We start from the raw sequence: 24,922 nt of genomic DNA, 5'->3' as shown, positions 1-24,922 counted from the left end.
AGTAATGTTAAGGAGGCAGCAAGGAAAGTGATGCTGTCATGAGACAGATATAGTAATGTTAAAGAGGCAGTAAGGAAAGTGATGCTGTCATGAGACGGATATAGTAATGTTAAGGAGGCAGTAAGGAAAGTGATGCTGTCATGAGATGGATATAGTAATGTTAAGGAGGCAGTAAGGAAAGTGATGCTGTCATGAGACGGATATAGTAATGTTAAGGAGGCAGTAAGGAAAGTGATGCTGTCATGAGACAGATATAGTAATGTTAAGGAGGCAGTAAGGAAAGTGATGCTGTCATGAGACAGATATAGTAATGTTAAGGAGGTAATAAGGAAAGTGATGCTGTCATGAGACGGATATGGTAATGTTAAGGAGGCAGTAAGGAAAGTGATGCTGTCATGAGATGGATATAGTAATGTTAAGGAGGCAGTAAGGAAAGTGATGCTGTCATGAGACGGATATAGTAATGTTAAGGAGGCAGTAAGGAAAGTGATGCTGTCATGAGACGGATATAGTAATGTTAAGGAGGCAGTAAGGAAAGTGATGCTGTCATGAGACAGATATAGTAATGTTAAGGAGGCAGTAAGGAAAGTGATGCTGTCATGAGACAGATATAGTAATGTTAAGGAGGCAGTAAGGAAAGTGATGCTGTCATGAGACGGATATAGTAATGTTAAGGAGGCAGTAAGGAAAGTGATGCTGTCATGAGACAGATATAGTAATGTTAAGGAGGCAGTAAGGAAAGTGATGCTGTCATGAGACGGATATAGTAATGTTAAGGAGGCAGTAAGGAAAGTGATGCTGTCATGAGACGGATATAGTAATGTTAAGGAGGCAGTAAGGAAAGTGATGATGTCATGAGACGGATATAGTAATGTTAAGGAGGCAGTAAGGAAAGTGATGCTGTCATGAGACGGATATAGTAATGTTAAGGAGGCAGTAAGGAAAGTGATGCTGTCATGAGACGGATATAGTAATGTTAAGGAGGCAGTAAGGAAAGTGATGCTGTCATGAGACGGATATAGTAATGTTAAGGAGGCAGTAAGGAAAGTGATGCTGCCATGAGATGGATATAGTAATGTTGAGGCAGTAAGGAAAGTGATGCTGTCATGAGATGGATATAGTAATGTTAAGGAGGCAGTAAGGAAAGTGATGCTGTCATGAGACAGATATAGTAATGTTAAGGAGGCAGTAAGGAAAGTGATGCTGTCATGAGACAGATATAGTAATGTTAAGGAGGCAGTAAGGAAAGTGATGCTGTCATGAGACGGATATAGTAATGTTAAGGAGGCAGTAAGGAAAGTGATGCTGTCATGAGATGGATATAGTAATGTTAAGGAGGCAGTAAGCAAAGTGATGCTGTCATGAGACGGATATAGTAATGTTAAGGAGGCAGTAAGGAAAGTGATGCTGTCATGAGACAGATATAGTAATGTTAAGGAGGCAATAAGGAAAGTGATGCTGTCATGAAACGGATATAGTAATGTTAAGGAGGCAGTAAGGAAAGTAACGCTGTCATGAGATGGATATAGTAATGTTAAGGAGGCAGTAAGGAAAGTGATGCTGTCATGAGACGGATATAGTAATGTTAAGGAGGCAGTAAGGAAAGTGATGCTGTCATGAGACGGATATAGTAATGTTAAGGAGGCAGTAAGCAAAGTGATGCTGTCATGAGACAGATATAGTAATGTTAAGGAGGCAGTAAGGAAAGTGATGCTGTCATGAGACAGATATAGTAATGTTAAGGAGGCAGTAAGGAAAGTGATGCTGTCATGAGACGGATATAGTAATGTTAAGGAGGCAATAAGGAAAGTGATGCTGTCATGAGACAGATATAGTAATATTAAGGAGGCAGTAAGGAAAGTGATGCTGTCATGAGACGGATATAGTAATGTTAAGGAGGCAGTAAGGAAAGTGATGCTGTCATGAGACGGATATAGTAATGTTAAGGAGGCAGTAAGGAAAGTGATGATGTCATGAGACGGATATAGTAATGTTAAGGAGGCAGTAAGGAAAGTGATGCTGTCATGAGACGGATATAGTAATGTTAAGGAGGCAGCAAGGAAAGTGATGCTGTCATGAGACGGATATAGTAATGTTAAGGAGGCAGTAAGGAAAGTGATGCTGTCATGAGACGGATATAGTAATGTTAAGGAGGCAGTAAGGAAAGTGATGCTGCCATGAGATGGATATAGTAATGTTGAGGCAGTAAGGAAAGTGATGCTGTCATGAGACGGATATAGTAATGTTAAGGCGGCAGTAAGGAAAGTGATGCTGTCATGAGACGGATATAGTAATGTTAAGGAGGCAGTAAGGAAAGTGATGCTGTCATGAGACGGATATAATAATGTTAAGGAGGCAGTAAGGAAAGTGATGCTGTCATGAGACGGATATAGTAATGTTAAGGAGGCAGTAAGGAAAGTGATGCTGTCATGAGACAGATATAGTAATGTTAAAGAGGCAGTAAGGAAAGTGATGCTGTCATGAGACGGATATAGTAATGTTAAGGAGGCAGTAAGGAAAGTGATGCTGTCATGAGACGGATATAGTAATGTTAAGGAGGCAGTAAGGAAAGTGATGCTGTCATGAGACAGATATAGTAATGTTAAGGAGGCAGTAAGGAAAGTGATGCTGTCATGAGACGGATATAGTAATGTTAAGGAGGCAGTAAGGAAAGTGATGCTGTCATGAGACGGATATAGTAATGTTAAGGAGGCAGTAAGGAAAGTGATGCTGTCATGAGACAGATATAGTAATGTTAAAGAGGCAGTAAGGAAAGTGATGCTGTCATGAGACGGATATAGTAATGTTAAGGAGGCAGTAAGGAAAGTGATGCTGTCATGAGACGGATATAGTAATGTTAAGGAGGCAGTAAGGAAAGTGATGCTGTCATGAGACAGATATAGTAATGTTAAAGAGGCAGTAGGGAAAGTGATGCTGTCATGAGACGGATATAGTAATGTTAAGGAGGCAGTAAGGAAAGTGATGCTGTCATGAGACGGATATAGTAATGTTAAGGAGGCAGTAAGGAAAGTGATGCTGTCATGAGACGGATATAGTAATGTTAAGGAGGCAGTAAGGAAAGTGATGCTGCCATGAGACGGATATAGTAATGTTAAGGAGGCAGTAAGGAAAGTGATGCTGTCATGAGACGGATATAGTAATGTTAAGGAGGCAGTAAGGAAAGTGATGCTGTCATGAGACAGATATAGTAATGTTAAGGAGGCAGTAAGGAAAGTGATGCTGTCATGAGACGGATATAGTAATGTTAAGGAGGCAGTAAGGAAAGTGATGCTGTCATGAGACGGATACGGTAATGTTAAAGAGGCAGTAAGGAAAGTGATGCTGTCATGAGACGGATATAGTAATGTTAAGGAGGCAATAAGGAAAGTGATGCTGTCATGAGACGGATATAGTAATGTTAAAGAGGCAGTAAGGAAAGTGATGCTGTCATGAGACGGATATTGTAATGTTAAGGAGGCAATAAGGAAAGTGATACTGTCATGAGACGGATATAGTAATGTTAAGGAGGCAGTAAAGAAAGTGATGCTGTCATGAGAAGGATATAGTAATGTTAAGGAGGCAGTAAGGAAAGTGATGCTGTCATGAGACAGATATAGTAATGTTAAGGAGGCAGTAAGGAAAGTGATGCTGTCATGAGACAGATATAGTAATGTTAAAGAGGCAGTAAGGAAAGTGATGCTGTCATGAGACGGATATAGTAATGTTAAGGAGGCAGTAAGGAAAGTGATGCTGTCATGAGACGGATATAGTAATGTTAAGGAGGCAGTAAGGAAAGTGATGCTGTCATGAGACGGATATAGTAATGTTAAGGAGGCAGTAAGGAAAGTGATGCTGCCATGAGACGGATATAGTAATGTTAAGGAGGCAGTAAGGAAAGTGATGCTGTCATGAGACGGATATAGTAATGTTAAGGAGGCAGTAAGGAAAGTGATGCTGTCATGAGACAGATATAGTAATGTTAAGGAGGCAGTAAGGAAAGTGATGCTGTCATGAGATGGATATAGTAATGTTAAGGAGGCAGTAAGGAAAGTGATGCTGTCATGAGACGGATATAGTAATGTTAAGGAGGCAATAAGGAAAGTGATGCTGTCATGAGACGGATACGGTAATGTTAAGGAGGCAGTAAGGAAAGTGATGCTGTCATGAGACGGATATAGTAATGTTAAGGAGGCAATAAGGAAAGTGATGCTGTCATGAGACGGATATAGTAATGTTAAAGAGGCAGTAAGGAAAGTGATGCTGTCATGAGACGGATATTGTAATGTTAAGGAGGCAATAAGGAAAGTGATACTGTCATGAGACGGATATAGTAATGTTAAGGAGGCAGTAAAGAAAGTGATGCTGTCATGAGAAGGATATAGTAATGTTAAGGAGGCAGTAAGGAAAGTGATGCTGTCATGAGACAGATATAGTAATGTTAAGGAGGCAGTAAGGAAAGTGATGCTGTCATGAGACGGATATAGTAATGTTAAGGAGGCAGTAAGGAAAGGGATGCTGTCATGAGACGGATATAGTAATGTTAAGGAGACAGTAAGGAAAGGGATGCTGTCATGAGACGGATATAGTAATGTTAAGGAGGCAGTAAGGAAAGGGATGCTGTAATGAGATGGATATAATAATGTTAAGGAGGCAGTAAGGAAAGGGATGCTGTCATGAGACAGATATAGTAATGTTAAGGAGGCAGTAAGGAAAGTGATGCTGTCATGAGACTGATATATTAATGTTAAGGAGGCAGTAAGGAAAGTGATGCTGTCATGAGACGGATATAGTAATGTTAAGGAGGCAGTAAGGAAAGGGATGCTGTCATGAGACGGATATAGTAATGTTAAGGAGACAGTAAGGAAAGGGATGCTGTCATGAGACGGATATAGTAATGTTAAGGAGGCAGTAAGGAAAGGGATGCTGTAATGAAATGGATATAATAATGTTAAGGAGGCAGTAAGGAAAGGGATGCTGTCATGAGACAGATATAGTAATGTTAAGGAGGCAGTAAGGAAAGTGATGCTGTCATGAGACTGATATATTAATGTTAAGGAGGAAGTAAGGAAAGTGATGTTGTCATGAGACAGATATAGTAATGTTAAGGAGGCAATAAGGAAAGTGATGCTGTCATGAGACAGATATAGTAATGTTAAGGAAGCAATAAGGAAAGTGATGCTGTCATGAGATGGAAGTAATGTAGCTTATGTACATCAGAAGAAGCACTGAAAGAAAGTGATGCAGATTTGTGTGTGTTGCAAGGTGCATGTGTGGGTATGTGTTTTATCATCACTGACAATCATTGGCAAAAATCCACTGACTGCAGAGTTATTGAAAAGTTCAATAAAATGCAGATTTTTTTTTTCCATGGTGGCAGTCTCCTCTGCACTTCCCACACTGGGGGCTGTTCCCCCGTCTGTGCTACTTACACACTAACTCAGAGGCTGCACAACAATGGGAAAATGGCAAAACTCCCTCAACTCCATTGTCATATGATCTTGCATTACGTTCATTCCCATACATTCAGCAAACTGTGAATTTGTTAAAAAAACACAACCCAGTTTACCCTTCAACGGATGAACTGCTTGAGCACTAACATGTATGCATGTATAATTAGTACAGTGACTATATTCACTACCGTGCTGGTGTGAACACTACAGGGAAAAGAAAAGCATACCACTGCTGAGCCTATACTTAGGATATATACTAGGGAAGCATAAAAGTGTTTAAGAAAAAAAAAGAAAAGAAAACTGATACTAAAGCTAATGAAGGACAGCTTCTCCTGTCTGTTCAGGTTACTCCACTCTAATGAAGTACAATTTACTTGCTTCTAATCCTAGAGACAATTTTGGGAGGAGTCGTAGGGTCTTTGTGTAGAAAGATTTCTACACAATTGTTGTGCATTTGTGTTTTTCATGGATGTTAGCAGAGACGTATGACACAATAGTAATCTCCTTCCTCTCACAGTCCTTCACTTTAACAGCTACTGCAGCTGTTTACTGCCTTGCCATTTGGATCTTATTGATCACATATTGGTCAGATCCAGATGCTGCCTTTCCTGCTAGTAGTGCATAGCAGGCTTTTGTCTTTAAACTGATGACTAATATCAGTAATGGTGACAACCACCTGGTCCTCGTGTTATCAGCATGACACATCTTGACCATCTTTTGGCCACAGCTGCTTCCTGATTTCTTAACTTCTTGAACAAGTCCCAAGTAAGGTCCACTTATCTGACTGCATCAGTATATGGAAACTTATTCCATATGTGGAAGTTGAATTTATCCTGCACAGAAACAGCCGACAGGCTTTCCCAGGACATCTTTGTTACATAATTGGCTTCCCCAGACCTATGTACTATTCTATCTATTCCACCAAACTCATCGTCTCATGGTGAACAGCTGACAGTCCAGCACCTCTCTTCATTCAGTTGTCCAGCTCATGTGGTCTCATGTCAGATGACCTACCTACAGATTCAACCACTGAACTTTGACCCAAAATGTTATGGCACAGAATACACTTATATGTAGTGTTGTGTTCAAACACGATGTTTGTAATTGATAATCCAATATTGGCAAAGGCATTCAATAACAATTCATCACTTGGCTACAGATCTAGCAATGCCTTCCTCCTAGTCATGATACTTGAGATGTCTTCATCATTCACTGCATGAGCCTTGAAGCATCCATGTAGGATCATAGAGTCATAGGTGGTAAGATTGTGTCCAGACAGAATAAGTACTCCAAATATTTGTTGGGTGTACATGCACAAATAGCAATGCAGTTTTTCTTTCATTGTTCTAGTCACATTCAGGAGAGATTTGTCACTTCTGATACAAACATCAATTGCACTTAGAGTCAAGACCTTGTATGTATCCTCACAGTTCTCAACAGAATCTTATGCTGGATAACTCAGGAGTAGGAGATAACTCACACTAATATTGTGTGTACATTTAAGACCAGCTACATGTAGCTGATACTTTTCAAATTTCCACGCACACCTTTGCCCCATCTTCAATCATGAGTTGGTATTCCATTCCCCAAGTGAGATTTTCCATTACCAGGATCCAATCCATCCTTATGCATTGCATTATTGTTGACATTTAAGCATAATCTGCTTTTTCAGGCTGAATTTTATTAGGCTACATTGCACATGTGACATCATTTATTTGCTGGTCAATTGCAGCCCCATATTCAGCTGCAGGAATGGGTTCCAATAAGCTTGTTCCAAGCAAGGTTCTTTAATATATCAGGTGAGTCATTATTGCAGTCAAGGATAATCCTGCAAGGTGCACGAAGTCCCAGACAAGATTACCATATCACAGTTTCAGGAACAGATCTTACACACACACACACACACACACACACACACACACACACACACACACACACACACACACACACACACACACACACACACACACACTCACACACACACACACACACACACACACACACACACACACACACACACACACACACACACACATATATATATATATATATATATATAAATCTATATTTATCTAGCTAGCTAGCTATATATATATATATATATATATATATATATATATATATATATATATATATATATATATATATACGTACATATACACACACACATCTATACATGGATTCCTATCAGCTCAAGTTTTCAGAAACTCGAAATTCATTTTGGCAAGAAGAAAACAAATGGTCAAGAGGCAAATAAAAGCTGATACTGTATACACTATAGTTAATAAAACATAAAGGAAATAGACTTCCATGGCTGTGAACTTTAATAGAACATTCAGGTTAAAATAAAATAGATGAGCGCTTTTCCATTAAAATAACGCTTCATCAGATCTACCAACATAGAAAACAAAGTAACTTTTAAAAATACCAGCAAACCAATCAATTCAATCAGAAACTTCATTCAATAAAATCAGTGAGTTAGTCTCCACCCACTAAGAGCCGGTTTTAAAGGTACACTTCCATTCAATCCTAGATACTTGTCTGCTTGTATCCTAAGTATCCATTCCATCTGTGCTCTCTCTGCCTGATTTACCATATATCTACTCCTACTATTCATATACATGCATTGCAGCACTTTAAAGGAGAATTTGTGCCCTTGATTATCCATCACATCTTTAGTCAGTCCATTTTTTATATCCCTGCTTCGAATAGCATACAAGTGCCTCATTATTCTATCTTTTAACATCTTGTTAGTTTTTCCAACATAGAAACAGCTGCAGATATCCCAAATGGCAAGGTAAATCACGTGCTCGGTGGTACAGTCAGCATATTTCCGTGCTCTAAAGACAAAGTTATCTGTTGGATATCGAAAATGCTGTTCATTGAGATCACAGAGCAGGCTTGACATGGACGACATGCATATGTGCCTACTTTAATTTGATCTCTTCTATTTACAATCTTCCTATTACCATTACCCAATTATCTTTTCAAGTTCAAACAATTTTTAAACAGAAAGCAAGGTGTATTTCCAACTACCCCAGCTATCTTCTCGTCCAACAAAGTTAAGATTCTCCAGTTCCTACAAATAGTGTTACATATTGTGCCGACATCATTCGTATATCTAATAGCAAATTTAACTTTAGGATCAACAGTTCTATGGAGTGTATTTCTATCATGATCTATTCTGGTACCAGAGGAAAAGAACGGTTTACCCAACGTGTGCCTTCTATTTAACACCTCTTTCCTCTCTTGGTCCAGTATTTTTCCTATCATATCCTCTACATGTGAATTGTGCATTTGGCAGGTCCATGTTTTTCAAGAAGTCAATTTCTTTTGTACGTAATCTGGATGCCTTTATAAACTGACCCCTGATGTTGTTGGGGTATATATGTCTAGGGTCCATAGTATCTCTGGCCAACAGTTTTTGTGATATAAAGAGATATCAACATGTCCTGTTGAATCTACAGAGAAGTACACATCTAAGCAATCTATGTTGTTGTAGGACTCTAAACTTCAAGAATGTGGTGGTTCTTTCCAAGTATATAATAAAATAATTCAGTTCCTGATCATAACATAAAAATATCCTCTACAAAATGATGATAGAATTTGATATCCCTGGAATATGGGCCCTCCTCCAAGACAATTTTTTCTTCCCAGCTAAATTAGCATATGAGTTTGCGCAGGGAGCGCCCATGGCAAAACCCCATCTCTGTAAATATATGTTGTTTTCATAGATAAAAACATTGTTTTCTAAAACAAGTTCAAGCAAAGAACAGATTGCCATGATGATATAATTGGGGAAGTCTATCTTATTAACTAGTATATCCCTTATTTCAATACCAAAGCCATTAGGTATGATGGTAAACAAATTCTCAAGAGTAGCCATCAAACATTCATTCATACCACCAACTAAACTTATATGATCATATAGTTCATATAGAAAATGAGAGGTAACATTTAAACCGTAGATATATTTGTCAATACATTTTTCAGTTTTTCTTCAACAAAAATTGAGCAACATTCAGTGACCCATCTGGCCCCTGCAACAATAGGGCATAACAGAGGACCTATAGGGTCTTTCTGATTCTTTGGTAACCCTTTAATGACAGGCAATGTTGGATTTGCAACATATAGAAACTCATATGCATCCTTATCTATGGTTCTAGTCATTAATAAATTATAAATGTATTATCATGGACAAATTTAACAAGCTGATTAACTGTTGAGTTGGTTATTTTTCTGTACATATTGTCATCCTCTAGCATGAATAACATGCACTGATGAGCATCATGAGTATTCATTACAACAGTAGTGCCACCTTCATCAGTAGGTCTTCTAGAGATGGCATTGTTATCCTTAAGGGCCACTAAAGCTCTTTTCATCTGCAGTCAGATTATAAAAATGTTTCTGATGTGTTGTATTTAAATATGTACAAATCTCATCTTCACACATTTTTACAGACATAGTGGAATGGAAGTACTTGGTCTTCTAAGACAGTGTGCTTTAGTGATGGAATTTCTTCCGAACAGCATTTTAAGAGTAGCATTACATGCAAACATCTGTAGCTGTAATATAATGTCACTTATTTTGGAGGGTACTGCTGGTATGTGAGAGAGGCCCTTATTCAATATGGAAAGTTCAGCTGGTTGTAGATTATAGTCCAAGAGTTTTACACCAAACCCAAAGTTTTTGAATGGAGATCCCGGTACAGTGAGGTTCAGGAACTTTACCATTTTCCTCAATGTAGTGCGATCTTGGATTTGGTATATATAATTAGCAGGGGGTGATGTGGCTTGCCCTCCTGCAAAACCATAAACATGATAGATTTTTGTATTTTTTTTTTAATTTTCAAGTTTTCAGAAATTTGATCATATCATCTCGCCGATATGAAGTTTGAGTTTCTGAAAACTCAATCAACTGACATAGATCCATATACATGTATATTTATATAGGTATTATTTTTACATTGGTGTAGTAGGACTGTGGCAGCCTATGTTACAAAGTAATGGAAATGTCTGGCATCATTGCATAACTTCTGATACTCCTAAATCCATATATGGATGTTACTCATTATACAGTACTTTGCAGTCAAAGATGCTGCATAGTTATAATTTTATCAGTAATCAATATATGATTAATCTACATACTGAATACAGATCTACTACATCTTTTATATTACATGTCATTAGCAGTTTCAATGTATAATAAATGTCAAAAGAAATTTGCACTTTAATTTTTGCTTATTAACTGAGAGGTCTATGTCATGAAATTTAGGGACATCAACATGAGCAGGTTTATGCTACTGGTGCTTCTAATGTTTGTTCTATATCTTTGCAGCAATTTCCCATTTATGAGGCGTCATCGTCGGTCCAGTCCAAGCCCGGTAATCTTAAGGCAGCTGGAAGAAGAGGCCAAGGCAAAAGCAGCAGCAAATGCTCCACTGGACATCACTCAGGTTATGAGCCGATTAGATCGGAGGAGTCAGCTCAAGCAGGAGCCTCCAAGCAAAACATAAACTGCACCACATCCTAGCACATCCACTCTAGAATAAGCACAAGAGGGGGAGAGAACAAAACTGGTTATAAATAGTTCTTCCTAGAAAAAAACATTCTATCTCCCTCTCTCTCTTTTCTAACTACTCAGGTGTCTTGGGCTTGCCTATTTAAAACCAAAGTTGTAATAAATATTTTTACTTGAAGAATGAATGAAATTTATGTCCTATTGAAAAATGCTGCATCAAAAGCAGCCCATGTTTTTTGTGATAGTCACTTACTCAATTCAATCAAATGAGGTGTACATGTCTAGTTTTAATAAATGTGTGTAGCAGGAGATGACTCCATCTTCAGACAGTCTGTGTTAGCAAGGTAGCTTTCTTGAAAATAAAAGGGGAGATATTAATTCATTCTTACCAGTGGAGCTGTGCAAGTTTGCACTGTAACTTCTAATGGCTAAGCTTTTTGATAGAATCAAATTATATCCTCACGTTTCAAACAAACGTTCATCCTCTGGAACCATAGGTGTTACTAAAGAAGTGTAAATGGCAGACTCGTCAGCAAAAACTATTTTTATAGTGGTAGCATTCTTTAGGTTCTAGGTTTTAAACTGGATTTTATAAGTTACAGTTAACACAATATTACCATTTGTAATATTTTGTAAACAGCATACAATATTTCAGCTACCCCAGAAGTTACACTCATACTGTTAATAAAAATTTGTTCATCCAGCTGAGAGCTTTCAAATGATGTTAAGCAGTTCTGTCTGTGTTAATTGGTGGTCAAGATATTTAGAAAAGTGTGACATTTGTGACAATATAAATATTTATCTCTTTACCTGGACTAGACAGAGGTCAGATATCAATAAAGTTGTGTTTGCCAATGTTCAAGCTTTAAAATGAAATATTTTAATACTCTGTATGCAGCAGGGTTTTAAAATTATTAATGCAAATATGAAAAAGCAGTATTTGATGTCTAGAGGCATCAGTAGGATGGAACTGCAGAAGCATCTACAGACGTCACCTGGCTGTAATGAGATAAAATCACTTTTCCAATCAAATACTTTAGAAGTCTTGGAACATAAAAACATGTATACAAATACTGATTTTCCATCTTAATTTAACTTAAACTTTATACAGTGAGCATAAAGCAGTTTCATCATTTTCATCACATTAGGTTAACAAATTTTGTAATGTCTAAACTGCTTGCTGTATGTATGCTTAATGGTTCACCTTCACAAGATCGAATGGATGGAAGCTCGAAATTCATAATCTCGAGACCAGAATCTCGAACTTCCATTCACTCGAAACTGTGAATGGGAGCCTGAGGTTTAAAAAAATAAAAACTTAACTTACCTTATTGCAGGGGGCCAGGTCTCTTGCACCCTAGCAGTTTAAATGTGAATGTTCTGTGACCGCACTATAACGGAGGAATGGAAAACCTTCCGTTTTGTGCTTATGCGTATAGCGTGGAATGGGATATTTCCCTTTCCTTCACTATAGTACGATCTTGGAGTAGGTATATTTAAGTAGGGGGGGTGCAGGGGAGCAAAGCCCCCCTGCAAAAACATTTGAAAGGTGTTACTTTTTTTTTTGTCCCTTTCATATGTTCGATTTTATCTAAATTTGAGATTCTAGTTTTGAGTTTATGACTTTCGAGTTTAGAGAAATTCGATCATATGAAGGGGAACCATGCTTAACGCATGGCACTGTAGTGATTTGTTAGAACAGAAGAAAGCCTGGTCTTTGTCAATGTCAGAAGTAAAGTTTGATCATATGTAAGCATATGTCTGTGTGTGTGTGTGTGTGTGTGTGTGTGTGTGTGTGTGTGTGTATATCTATATGTATATATATATATATATATATATATACATATATATATATATATATATATATATATATATATATACATATATATATACATATATATATATATATATATATATATATATATATATATATATATATATATATATATATATATATATATATATATATATGTGTGTGTGTGTGTGTGTGTGGATATGTGTGTGTGTGTGTGATTATATATAGGGTGGACTGGGTTTGCTTGAGTCAGAAATTAAGTAGTGTGTTTCACTGGCAAAGTTGTTGGGTTTTGTAATATGTATGTTCGGTAGGTGGTGTTTTATGTGCATTTAGTTGGGTGTGAGTGAAAAGATGTATGTTGTGGGTGTTAGCATGAGGTTTTGAGTTTTACTTTGCTTGCTTGCAAGTGGTGTGTGGAAGGCTTGATGATATGTGTGTGTTATTGACATGCATGATTTAGTGTGGGTTCATTGGTAGTACTTGTGTCTGCTGTGTAATTCTTTACATTTATTGTCATTGCTTTAATGTTGCTAAGGTGATTTAGTCCTGTTCCTCAGTGCAGTGAGATCTTGAAGTTAGTATATATTAAGTCACAGATATGAATAAGGTGCAGGGTAACTGGAAAATAGGAATGTTACCACCTGAATTAGGTACATCATGTAAAGGGATACATCTAGCCTGAAAATAGGTGTGTACTCCCGCAATAAGTATAGTTTAAATATCTGCTGTTGTGGTTTTAGTTCCTTCCTTGTTTCATAAATGTTAATCACATTTTTCTAATATATTGTTATTGCGATTCTTTATCTATGCAGCCATTTGTAGCTGTAAATTCTAATTTTACAAAGATGCAGGATCCTGTCATGAAAATTTGTGAGCAGCTCCTACAAACAGTGAACAAGTATTTCTCAGAACATTGGTAGAAAGCCCCTGAGTCTTCCAACAACAAAAAATGTATATTGGCAACATTGGTAAATGGGTGATAGATTCCACTGAAAAGAGATAGGGGAGACGTTTATCTTTTATAAAAAAAACAGTGCCAGAGATATGCAGTTAGTACCCACAAAAAACACTCATTTAGAGAAATGTTATGCCAATTTAAGTGGTCACTGCCTTGGCTCAATCTGTACTGATACATTTTGCTAACACTTTTTATTTGTGGAAGGGTATGCTGCTCCTACTTGGGCTGAATGAATTTGGCTGCCTGCTTTAGGTACTCCAGGTAGTGTTTGTTCTTGTCAGCATTGTGCATGTTAACAGGATCAGAGCTACTTCCATTCAATGTGCTTTCCAAAATGGCTGCCCTTAAAGCATTGGCATAATAAAATTTACAACCCTAAACTGATAAAATTGATATATATTTATTTCAAATGAATTACAGATGAAAAACTTGCACATTTTGAATTTTATAACCAGGTTAATTTGTCCCAGTCCCATGATGTTAGCAAATAAAACTGAAGTCCCACATTAAAGGTAGACCATCCAAAATACATAAAATGGAGTAGAACTGGAGATGGTCAAACCACCAGGCTGTAAAACAACTTTTAATAAAACAATAAAACAAAGTAGCAGTAAAACGATGTGGCAGTTAAGAACAAGATTATCATTTTCGGGTATGAACCCTTCATCAGATAAAAAAACTAATTAACATCACAGTATTTAAAAGTAGCAATGACCAATCAAAATTCAATAATGTACCCTCCTCCCTTTTAAAGCTGGCTTCAGGGGAATTAACCCATTCAAGCCCGGGGATCTATCTGCTGATAATTCTATGATCCACTTAGTCTCATTAAATTTTGTGTAATTAACTATGTCCCCAACTCTCATGCTATTTCTCATAATCTGAAGCACTGAAAACTTAAAACCATGTCCAGGGTTTTCATTAATATGTTGAAACAAAGCAGTATGTGACTGTCCTAACCTGATATCTGATAAATGTTTCAGTGTTCTTTGTTTTAGCATGCAATTTGTCTTCCCTACATAGAAGGAAATGCATGATTGGCAACATAAACAACATTGCACGTTCTACAATCTGCATACTGGTTCATATAATAGATCTTCTTCATGACAGGATGTCTAAAAGAATCTGTTACTAAGATATAAGAGCAGGCCCCACAGCCCTTACACTTATATGTACCTTTCTTGTGAGTATAAATCTGCTGTATCCTTCTATTCTCATGGCAGAGCAAATCCTTAAGATTGTGATTCCTCTTGAAACAAAAGGAGGGATTCTGGCCCACTCATCAGTCAACAGGATCTTCCAATTTTACTGGATTACATTACATATACCCCCTATATCAGCATTATACATCAACATCATGCATTATGTATTCCTATTATTCAATCCAGTCACATTATCCACTGCCTCATTATTAATCTGTGTCACTCTTTCAGAAAACCATGGGTGGGCGCTTCCTTTCTATGTCTTACACTATCTCTTATTATATGTGCTACTCTGTTCTGTTTATCCCCTCTTTTCACCAAATGTGTGCTTAATCTTCCTAACTCCTGTTCAAACTGCTGATCATTAGTACATAAGTGTGATATCCTGTTGACTTGCCCTTTTATAATGTTGTTTCTTGGATGCATACTACTACAGGACAACAGACTATTTTTCCAACATGATTTTCTATATAATGACATGTATATCCTCTTGCCATTACTCTCCCATCCTAATCGTATGCATTTGCCATGTGCCAATCCTGTGCTGGCGCACTGGCAAGACGACACTATTTTTAATACATCACATGATTGGAGGGCACAATTGTGTTACTATGCCAGATTCGTGGATGTTATCTTTCTTCTTTGGAAGGGTACATCCACTGAACTGGCAGGTTTTGTAGATTATTTGGAAAAGAGTACAGATTTCATGAGGTTTACAACATATTTTTCTGAGGAATATATAGACTTCTTGGATGTATGACTAGGATGGGAGAGTAATAGCAAGTTCCAGTTGTTGTAAATGTCTTGTGAGGTACATACCAAAAGGGGCATTGTACTCTATAATGGGTCTAATGAGTGGTGAGTAGAGGGGAACAATGACCTCTTTTTTTCTGGATGAGAAACCTTTTGTGATGAGGTGAGCCATGTAGAAGGATTTCCTGACCACTGTGGCAATGTGATTATCAAAGGAGAGACTACTGTCCACCTGTTTCCAAAGGTCTCTTATCACACTTTTAGTGTTAAGTAGACTACCAAGTATGTGGTAGTTCATGGGTACAGAGTTTTTACCAAAGGGTATGACAATACACTTTTTGGCATTGAGCTTTAGGCCATGGCTTTGACACCAGGCATCTGTCACAGTGAGGCCCTTTTGTAGGATGTCCACATTGTTAGGAGTTTTGATTATGGCTCCTAGTTTGCAGTCATCTGCAAACTTTGTTAGCCAATGACCTTCTGTGTTAGCCTGTACTTCAGAGAAATAGATACCAAACAGGAGAGGACCCAGGACTGAACCCTGTGGTACTCCACTTGTCACTGGTCTGAAGTCAGATTTGGAGTCTGCTACTTTCACAGTGTGGGTTCTGCCAGTGAGCCAGTTTGGCAACCCATCTTTTGACATAGGGATTTATACCTAGTTTAGTGAGCTTATCTATAATTCCAGAGTGGGGGGTGGTGTCAAAAGCCTTGGCAAGATCTAGATAAGCTGTGTGGACCATCTTACCCTCATCTATGGCTTTGGTGACTGCTTCAAAGAAGTCAGTCCGGCTTAGGAGACATGATCTGCCTTTTACAAACCCGAACTGGGTAGGGTCCAGAGTTTGGAGATTACCAATGTCTTTGTTTATGAGTTCCATGATGATATGTTCCATGGTCTTGCAGACCAGGCTCATCAGGCTAATGGGGCAGTAGTTCCCGGGGTCTGTTGTGGCTCCCCCTTTGTGGAGTGGGATAACCATTGCGGTGCGCCATTCAGTGGGCACAAAGCCTGAGGTGAGGCTATGATTGGACATGGTACTTAGGTAGGGTGCCAGTTCATTCTGTAGTTTGTGTAGAATGCAGCCTGGGATATTGTCAGGTCCCACGGATGCTGTGTTCTTGGCTTTGGAGAGTGTGTTTTTTACCTGTGCAGCCGTGATTACAGGAACTTTGCATTCTTCCAGTATAGAGATGGGTCCTCTAGAGGGTGAGAGGGAGGTAAAGTTAGCACTGAACCTATCTGCCAGGATGTTGGCAATATCAGTTGGTTCTGTATATTTAGTGCCATTGTGCTGTAACTCAGAGCAGATCTGAGTGTTGCCATTGAGATTCTTGACATAGCTATAGAATGCATTGTGGTTGTCTTTAGAGTCAGTGGCAATTTAGTTTTCGTAACTAGCGTTGGAGGATTTTATGAGGGATCTCAGCTTCTTTCTGAGGTTGACCAGGGAGTTCCTCCAGTCATGGGATTTTACTCTTTTTTGCAACAGTTTCTTTCTTCTGTTGTAGAGTTTGTTTATGGCAGAGGACCACCAGATTGGCTTCCTTTTTTGGAGGATAGCATATTGGTTCTATTAGGGATAGCATGATCCATGCACTCGTGTAAGTGCTAATAAAGTGCATTTGTGCAGGATTCAGCAGTCATACCTCTATTGTCCGTCTGCATTGGTGTCATGAAGTTTGCCACTTCTGTCTTAAGAAGTTTGAAGTTGGCTTTGGAGAAGTTTTTTATGGTGGTTTCCCTAATTGGGGGTGGGGGCGGGATGTGGATGTCTAGGGTGATTAACTTGTGGTCGGATCTGACCAACGAGGAATTGACCTCTGGTGTGGAACACCGGTTGCCCATGTTGGTAATGACCAGGTCTAGGATATTGCTACCCCTGGTGGGGGTGTGAATAAGTTGATCCAAGGCGTTTATGAATTCTCGAAAACAGAAAAGAGTTGGTACATGAGTAGTTTTCCCAGTTAATGGTGGGGTAGTTGAAATCACCCATTATTAGGGTGTTGGGTTGTACCTTAATACTGTCCAGTGTATCAAGAAATGAGTAGTAGTCTGAATGTGTTTGTGTGTATGTCTGTGTGCATGTGTCTGTATGCATGCACGTAGATGCATGACTATGTGAATGTGTTTATGTGTGCATACATGTGTATGTATGTATGTATGTGTGTGTATGTGCGTGTGTATGTGTTTGCATGTACGTACATGCATGACTGTGTGAATCTGTGTGTACATATATGTCTATGCATGGGGAAGTTGTGTGGCTGCCATATCTAAACTTCCCTTGGCTAATCTGCAATATGGGAGGAAATAAACACCAGGGACACTCAGTGCTATTACCTTAAACAACTTAAAATGTTAATAGAAATCAAGTTTTGCAGCACTAAATATAATGGGGAAAAGCAGACACCAGCGACACTCTGTGATATTATCCTAAATCACTTCAAGAGTTAATAGAAGTCAGATTTTACAGCACACCAGATATAGTGCTTATGGCTGAGTTTTTGCCAAACTCATTATTCAATGAGATAAAATGTCACCAGCTTCAGTTTTCAAAGAACATGAATATTAAGTAGTTTTGAGGGGGGGCTTTGATCATCAACCACCAGAGTCAGGAGCTTTGTCCTCACACTCTGATTATTTATTATAAACTTAGTCAGAGATCAGCTTTCCAAAAAAACAGGCTCAGTCTTGATTAACTGAATCACAACAAGGATGAGCCTATGAGCCTATGATGAATCAAATCATTTGGGATGAAACAAAAGCTAATAATTCTTTTTAATATGTTTACATTTGTCCCTGAGTATCAGTTGTTAATATGGTCACTCTGTCCATAGAACTATGTGAGTAAACACTTCAGCTTCCACACAGAAAGTGATTTTGCAGAGTAGAGAACAATCATGGTGCCACACCGAAATTTGCAAACTCTGTAATAGTTTATATTAAATAAGAAAAATGTGAGAAGCAAAGCCCTGACTTTGGTGGGTGAATGGGAAGCTGTCCTCAGAAACATTTCATTTTTATGTTCTTTGGAAGAACAGTCTCATCAAGTTGTGTCGCTGTATTATAAACTAAAAAAGAATGAAAAATAACTCCATGCCCCTGAGACTGCATGTTTAAAGCATGTACCCAAAATAATTAAAATGTGTGACTGTTTCAAGTTAAAAAGATCAAAGAAGTATAATGAGACAAGAAATACTTCTGGCGTTCACTATAGTGCAACTTCAGTACATGATTTGATTATAAACTTGAGTGTATTTTTGGTTTAACAAAGACTGCATTCATGATTCTCAGGATGGAAAGTATTGGTAGATGTAAACAATGCAGGAGTGAGAGTTAGAATGGAGGTGGGAGAGATAAACACTAGCCATCCCCTTAATTACAAATTAAAATAAATTATACAAGTATGATCTTAATTTTTAGACATTATTAGAATAGGCACCCTCCAACGTCAGCAATGGAGACTTTTATTGCATGTGGGCAGTCATAGTGTAGTTGTAAAGAAACTTTTTGTTAGTTTATTTTGCACATGAAAGCTGCACATGTATTTTTAAGGAAGAATAATAATTTCCTTTCCTACAATTACTGGTTGACCACAGCTAAAGACCTTCACACTGAGGGACTACTTCATGGAACTATCTGAAGTGGGTCACAAGAAGGATAATAGTAAAACCTTTAGTTTACAGAAGAGGATGACTGTCTTTATACAGGCGATAATACTGGGAGGTTTGGAAGCTCACAATGCACAGAGCTATGTGAACTGAAAGTCTGAGGACTACAGCTTACAGGTAGTCAACATTTATTTGTTACAGGAAGATACACAAGGGATATGACAACCATCGGTCTTCATAAAATGTTCAGTTATTAATGAGAATGAAGCAACACCAATGCTAGAAATAAATCCCTTGGATGTAGATGATAGGGTATTACATGTTAAACACACGTGTGACTGAATCCCTTCTGTTAGATGGTAAGGTAATTATCTTAAGCATTTGTGCTATCAGGCAGCTCATTGATTGGTTATTTATAGCTGTAGGACTGCTATTTTCTTAATGGAGCAGTATGATATGCGTTTCCTAGTTAGAGACCCTGTTTGTGGATTTGGGCAACACTCACCCAGGACACACCTTTCTGGGTATACTCACCCTGTACTTCAGATTGCTATGTTTTTCAAAGCAGTCATATAATAAAATATATAGTACATTTTATTTCTGGGAAGCTTTTGCAGAGAAAATGTAGCAGTCTTACTGCATGCCATACAGAAAGAAAAATATATATTTTTAATATTTTATTATTATGCAGTCTACACCACAAACATAGCTTTATTTCATCGATAAAAAAGGGCATCTGCAGTTTTATTGTGTAAAAGGTTGCATTCCTTTATTAACTGATTCTTCTTCTTTCGGCTTTTCCTGGTTAGGGGTCGCCACAGCTGATCACCGACTGCTCATGATTGACAGTGGAGTTTTACAGTGTCGAGTTGCCAGCCCGGCACCCAACCTTCCACAGAAGGCACACACTCACACCTAGGGCCAATTTAGTGTGTCCAATCCATCTACAGCATGTCTTTGGGATGTGGGAGGAAACCCACGTGACCACAGGGAGGACATGCAGACTCCGCACAGAAGACACCCCAGCCGAGGATTGAACCAGAAAACCTCTTGCTGTGAGGTGGCAACGCTAACCGCTACACCACCGTGGCTGCCTTATTCCTTTATTAACTGATTAGCTATCATAAATGAGTCCAAAGTTAAATGATAAGCAGCAATGCTTACATTCACTGCCTTATCCATCTGTTCTGAATTCTGCATTGCTCCAATGTTGAAGAAGGAAAAAAGACACACAAGCTTGACTAGGAGTTTTCTTATTCACATTGTACAAACTGAAGGTATAAATATAAAACTGTTGTTCATTGTTAACGGTGCTGGCTCACAGGATCCTACTTAAGAAACTATTTTTTTATTTTACTATTGAACTATACTTCAATGGATTTTGAGTCTGCAGATTACAGGATATATTCACAACGTATGTGTGTGTGTTTATGTCTGTGCACGTGTGCTGATCCATTGGTCAGTTTTATAGGGGCTGTTCATCACAAACACAGAAAAAAATGCAATTGGTTTTCGCAAAAAAAATTATTTACAATGCAAAAAATACATGTACAACATAAGAAAGAATGATCACAGGTTACAGTTTTATGTGTCCTTACTCATCTTATATATAGTACTGTTAATCTGATCAGAAAAAATATTGAAATTAGGAGTCCTGCCTTTTGGTAAATTATAACTCTCTAAAGTCTTTCTCCCCAGTTCTAATTTCCTGAAGATGCAATTCACAGAATAGTTTGACATTGTTCAGCTGTACTGGAAAATAGTTGTACAAGATGTTTTTCACCCTGTTAGAGTAGTTCTCTTTTCTCTGCAGTTGTGTGACAATAGAGTTTATGTATAAGTAAGGGGTCAAAATTTCACACGTGTTCTGTATTAATGCTACCTACATTTTCAGTGGGTATGTTGTTTAATGAATTTGACTCATCCAACCAGCAGGGCATTACTTAACTTCTAGTAGTGGATCGGTTGAAACTACCAGTCCAGTATTGACCAATGCAGCCTGAAACATATTTAATTTTCTGGCTGTACAGTTAAATTGATAACCATTTAATTTTCAATTACTGCCATGTCTTTCAAATGACCACTGTACTTCAGTAAATATGCCAGATATGAGATATAATATGCAAAGTTCATCTATTTCTTTTGTTTGTTTCATTAAAAGTATTTGAATGTTTTTTTTTACTAGTCAATGTACAGATAAAAACCCAAATAGTAAGTTAATGAAATATTTATGATTATGCCAAACAAAAACATTACATAAAAATTAAAAGAAATCAACAATTATAGAAATGAATGCTAGTCTACTGACTGGATGTAAGAAAGCTGGGAGTGTTTGACTGTGATACATATTCTGAACTTTGAGACACCCCACTGGACACTTGAGAAGATGTTGCTTTAGAGGCCTTCTGAAAGAGGCTTCTGTGTCACATATCCAGATCAAGAAAGGTACCACAATCCAGAAGGTCAGAACAAAGAAGTCACAGGCCTGACCTTCAAAATAGCCCAGATCCACTCACTTGATAACCTGAGGGTCCTAGGTTGTGAAATTGAGAATCACCAGTTCCTTTTTTTAAATAAGCAGGGTGAAGGTAATTTAGGACCCAATATGTAAGAACTAGAATTTTAAAAACAGCTTTGGTGCTGTCCAGCAACCAGTGCAGATCTTGCAGGAAAGAGCAATATGATAAAATCAAGGTGCCCAAGCAAATTACCTTTCCAGAGAGTTCTGTACCTGCTGCAGATACTCCAGATCACTGTTTGAGAGTCCATTTTAAAAGGACCTGTGATGGTTGTTGTAACTGAGATGCTAGCACTGCATGAACCACTATCATCAGATCCATAGATGTAAAAGATTCCTCATTTTGGCAGGATTCTTTAGCTGGAAATCTGATGTCAGACAGCTGACACCAGGTCCTTCAGTATAGTCCTTTCACCAATGATCACTCCCAGATTTCACATATAAAATATAAATTTGAATCTATTCCCCCATATGTAATTATAATATGTAATTATAAAGAAGACAAAAAGATGGGATAGACAGACAGAGGCAAGTTTTAGAATCAATTCAATCTTTGACGGGTTGGAAACCATTTGATTAACCATTTATAGACATAATTCACCAGTCCCTCAGGGGTCCCACGTTGGGCACAGAAATTCCTAATGAAGGAGAGGCACAAGTGAATATCATCAACATAACATTAATTGCACTTACCTCTCCCTTATAGGACCACCCAAGAGGGTAGGATATACATGGTTATGCATGATGGTAACAATACTGATCCTTGAGATGCCCTCAATGGTCAATAATTGACTACTAGAGGAATTACTGTTTGAAATTACCCAGTGTGAGTGTGCCAAGAAGTAAGGCAAACCAATCAAACATAGTGCCAGAGTGTGCTTACCTTTAGCAGGTCAAGACCCAAATACTTTTGTTGTATTCGTCTTAATGTGTTTACTTGATGCATTGTTTGGTTATCTTTGCTTTCTCACTCTACTCTGTAGAGGTATGCATGGGCTTGAAGTGTGTGTTTTAAATATCACTGTGAAAAAAAAAAAGTGAGACATTATCTTTTTTTATATTTTCAGTGATTTCTCAAATGGTGCAACCTTTAAGTAACAATAATAAAGTAAGGGGAAACACTGAAGACCCTTCAATATGGAGAGGTGGGGGCTTGACTTTACAAAAAATGTTTTTTGGAGTTTTGTGCAGATAACATTTAAGTGAAACTATACAATACTCAAGCACACATTTTTAGATGTTCTACGTACTTGAGAAAGCAAATTCAAACTGATGTCAGTCTGCATTTCTATTTAAAGTAAATAAGTTACAAGTAATAGCAGGGATCACTCAGAAACACCACAGTGCACTCTCTGGCACTCAAGTCACGATACAGTGGCACACATTGTTAAAAATGAGGTCAATCAAGATAAAAAATATTCTCTGATGTCATGTCATAAGGGCATCATTAACAATGCAAATAAGGGTTGTCTTGGTGTTGTGCCTTGACCTTAAATCACACTAGCAAAGTTCAAATAAGCCATGAGATGTCAAATAGGAATACATTTGCACATAAACTATTTTCTCTGTATCCTTACCTATAAAAGGAGGACTAAAGACTAGGCAGTCATTTTCCAATAAGAACAAACTGAGAGTTAGTTGTAATAAAGGTGGGAAAATGCTATTCTCAGTGAGGGTAGATAATATGAAAAGTAAATACTTATTTTAAAATTATGCAAGATTTTAATATCAGCAATGAACCAGGATCTAGCCTGCTGTAAATAGAGTATAACATTAAAACCATGTTCATGACTGCATCAAGCATGTTTAAATTCAGTCTAGCGTACATGCTGGGCATCACCACAAGATCCACTGTGATGCATGATTTTGCATCAAGGGGAAAGGCCTGCCTGATTATGGAAACCTTGTATCTTAAAAAAAAAAAAAAAAGTGGCATCCTTACACTGGCAAGATGAAAACACTGTCTAAGCAATCAGACAGATGAACTGTGTAGCCTTACCATCAATCAAAATTGTGGAACCAGGTGTTTCTTTTTATGCAGCAGATGGTCCATTGGACAAATGAATAGCATTTTATATGAGTATATGAAATTTCCTTTTGTATACTGAACTACTAACATCCAGACTAAGCGTGCCCTCAGGCAGATAAGTTCACCACTACTGACTCTCCAGTGGTGTCCCATTCTGCTCTGTGCATAAGGCTTAGACCTGAACCATGGCCAATGACTATCAGTACACCTAGGAGATATATGCAGTGGGATGACAGTATGCAGAGCATAGGCTGTGGCTGTATTATAAGCAGTGACTAGTGAATCAGGAACATCAGCAGTGCTTCTTCCCTTCCCAAGGACCTGGTCTGTTAGTGGCTTCAGCATGCCACAATCAATATTTCAAAAATTCCTACAGTGAACCTGATCACAATCTGGGTTTCAAAAACCAACAGGAGAGCCAAACTGAAACTAACAAGGTGGTGATTAGTCCAAGTGACTTGTTCCACCACTATGTCCTTCATCTTCAGACAAAAACTGAAGTCATAAGTCAAGTGAGTTTCCGAATTTTTGGGTAGTCATGGTAAATATTTGAGTGAAACCAAAACTATATAAAAGACTGACAAGTTTCACAGTGAGTTCTTTATCTTACCATCTTCCTTGGCATTAAAGTTAATTAACAGGATCCTAACTTTTGGTGCAATGGTTTAGCCTTAAAGAAATGTGATTACCTTTATCTCACATTGATGCTTCTTTTTACTCATGCACTTATCCAAGTAGTTTTTGAGCACTGTTAGTGATACGCGTAACCTTATTTTGAGCAGTAATTTATTTCAATGTTTTGGAAGTCACTGAGTAATGAATCATTCCCATAAGGAATCATTCCCATAAGGAATCATTCCCATTTTTCTCCTTTATATGTATTTATTTTTAGCAGTAAGTTACGAGATGTTGTCTGGGCTTTATTCACTATACATTTAAGTGTACAATTAAAAAAGAGACCCCGGCTGGACAGATGTTGCGTTGTATATTAAGCATGAATCTCAACTCAGAGGCCTTTAGCACGTGAAGAATAAAAAACAGTTCGCAGCGTTGTACACAAGTAGTTCATGTTTTTCAGCCCA

General features: G+C 37.9%; 1 protein-coding gene across 1 annotated transcript in view; it reads left to right on the top strand.

Annotated features, from left to right (window-relative positions):
* Positions 1-24,922, top strand: part of RGS9 (regulator of G protein signaling 9) — a 1,872,571-nt gene that overhangs the window by 1,766,655 nt on the left and 80,994 nt on the right. Inside the window, exon 17 of the mRNA XM_044085112.1 lies at positions 10,788-10,905. Within this exon, the coding sequence (XP_043941047.1) occupies positions 10,788-10,905 (118 nt within the window). The remainder of the gene's footprint in view (positions 1-10,787; positions 10,906-24,922) is intronic.

The sequence above is a fragment of the Protopterus annectens genome, chromosome 10.part0 (assembly GCF_019279795.1).
Source record: "Protopterus annectens isolate FY-2018-M chromosome 10.part0, PAN1.0, whole genome shotgun sequence".
Taxonomy (NCBI): domain Eukaryota; kingdom Metazoa; phylum Chordata; order Ceratodontiformes; family Protopteridae; genus Protopterus; species Protopterus annectens.
Note: the sequence above shows the minus strand (reverse complement) of the source record. Positions and strands in the feature narration are given on the sequence as shown.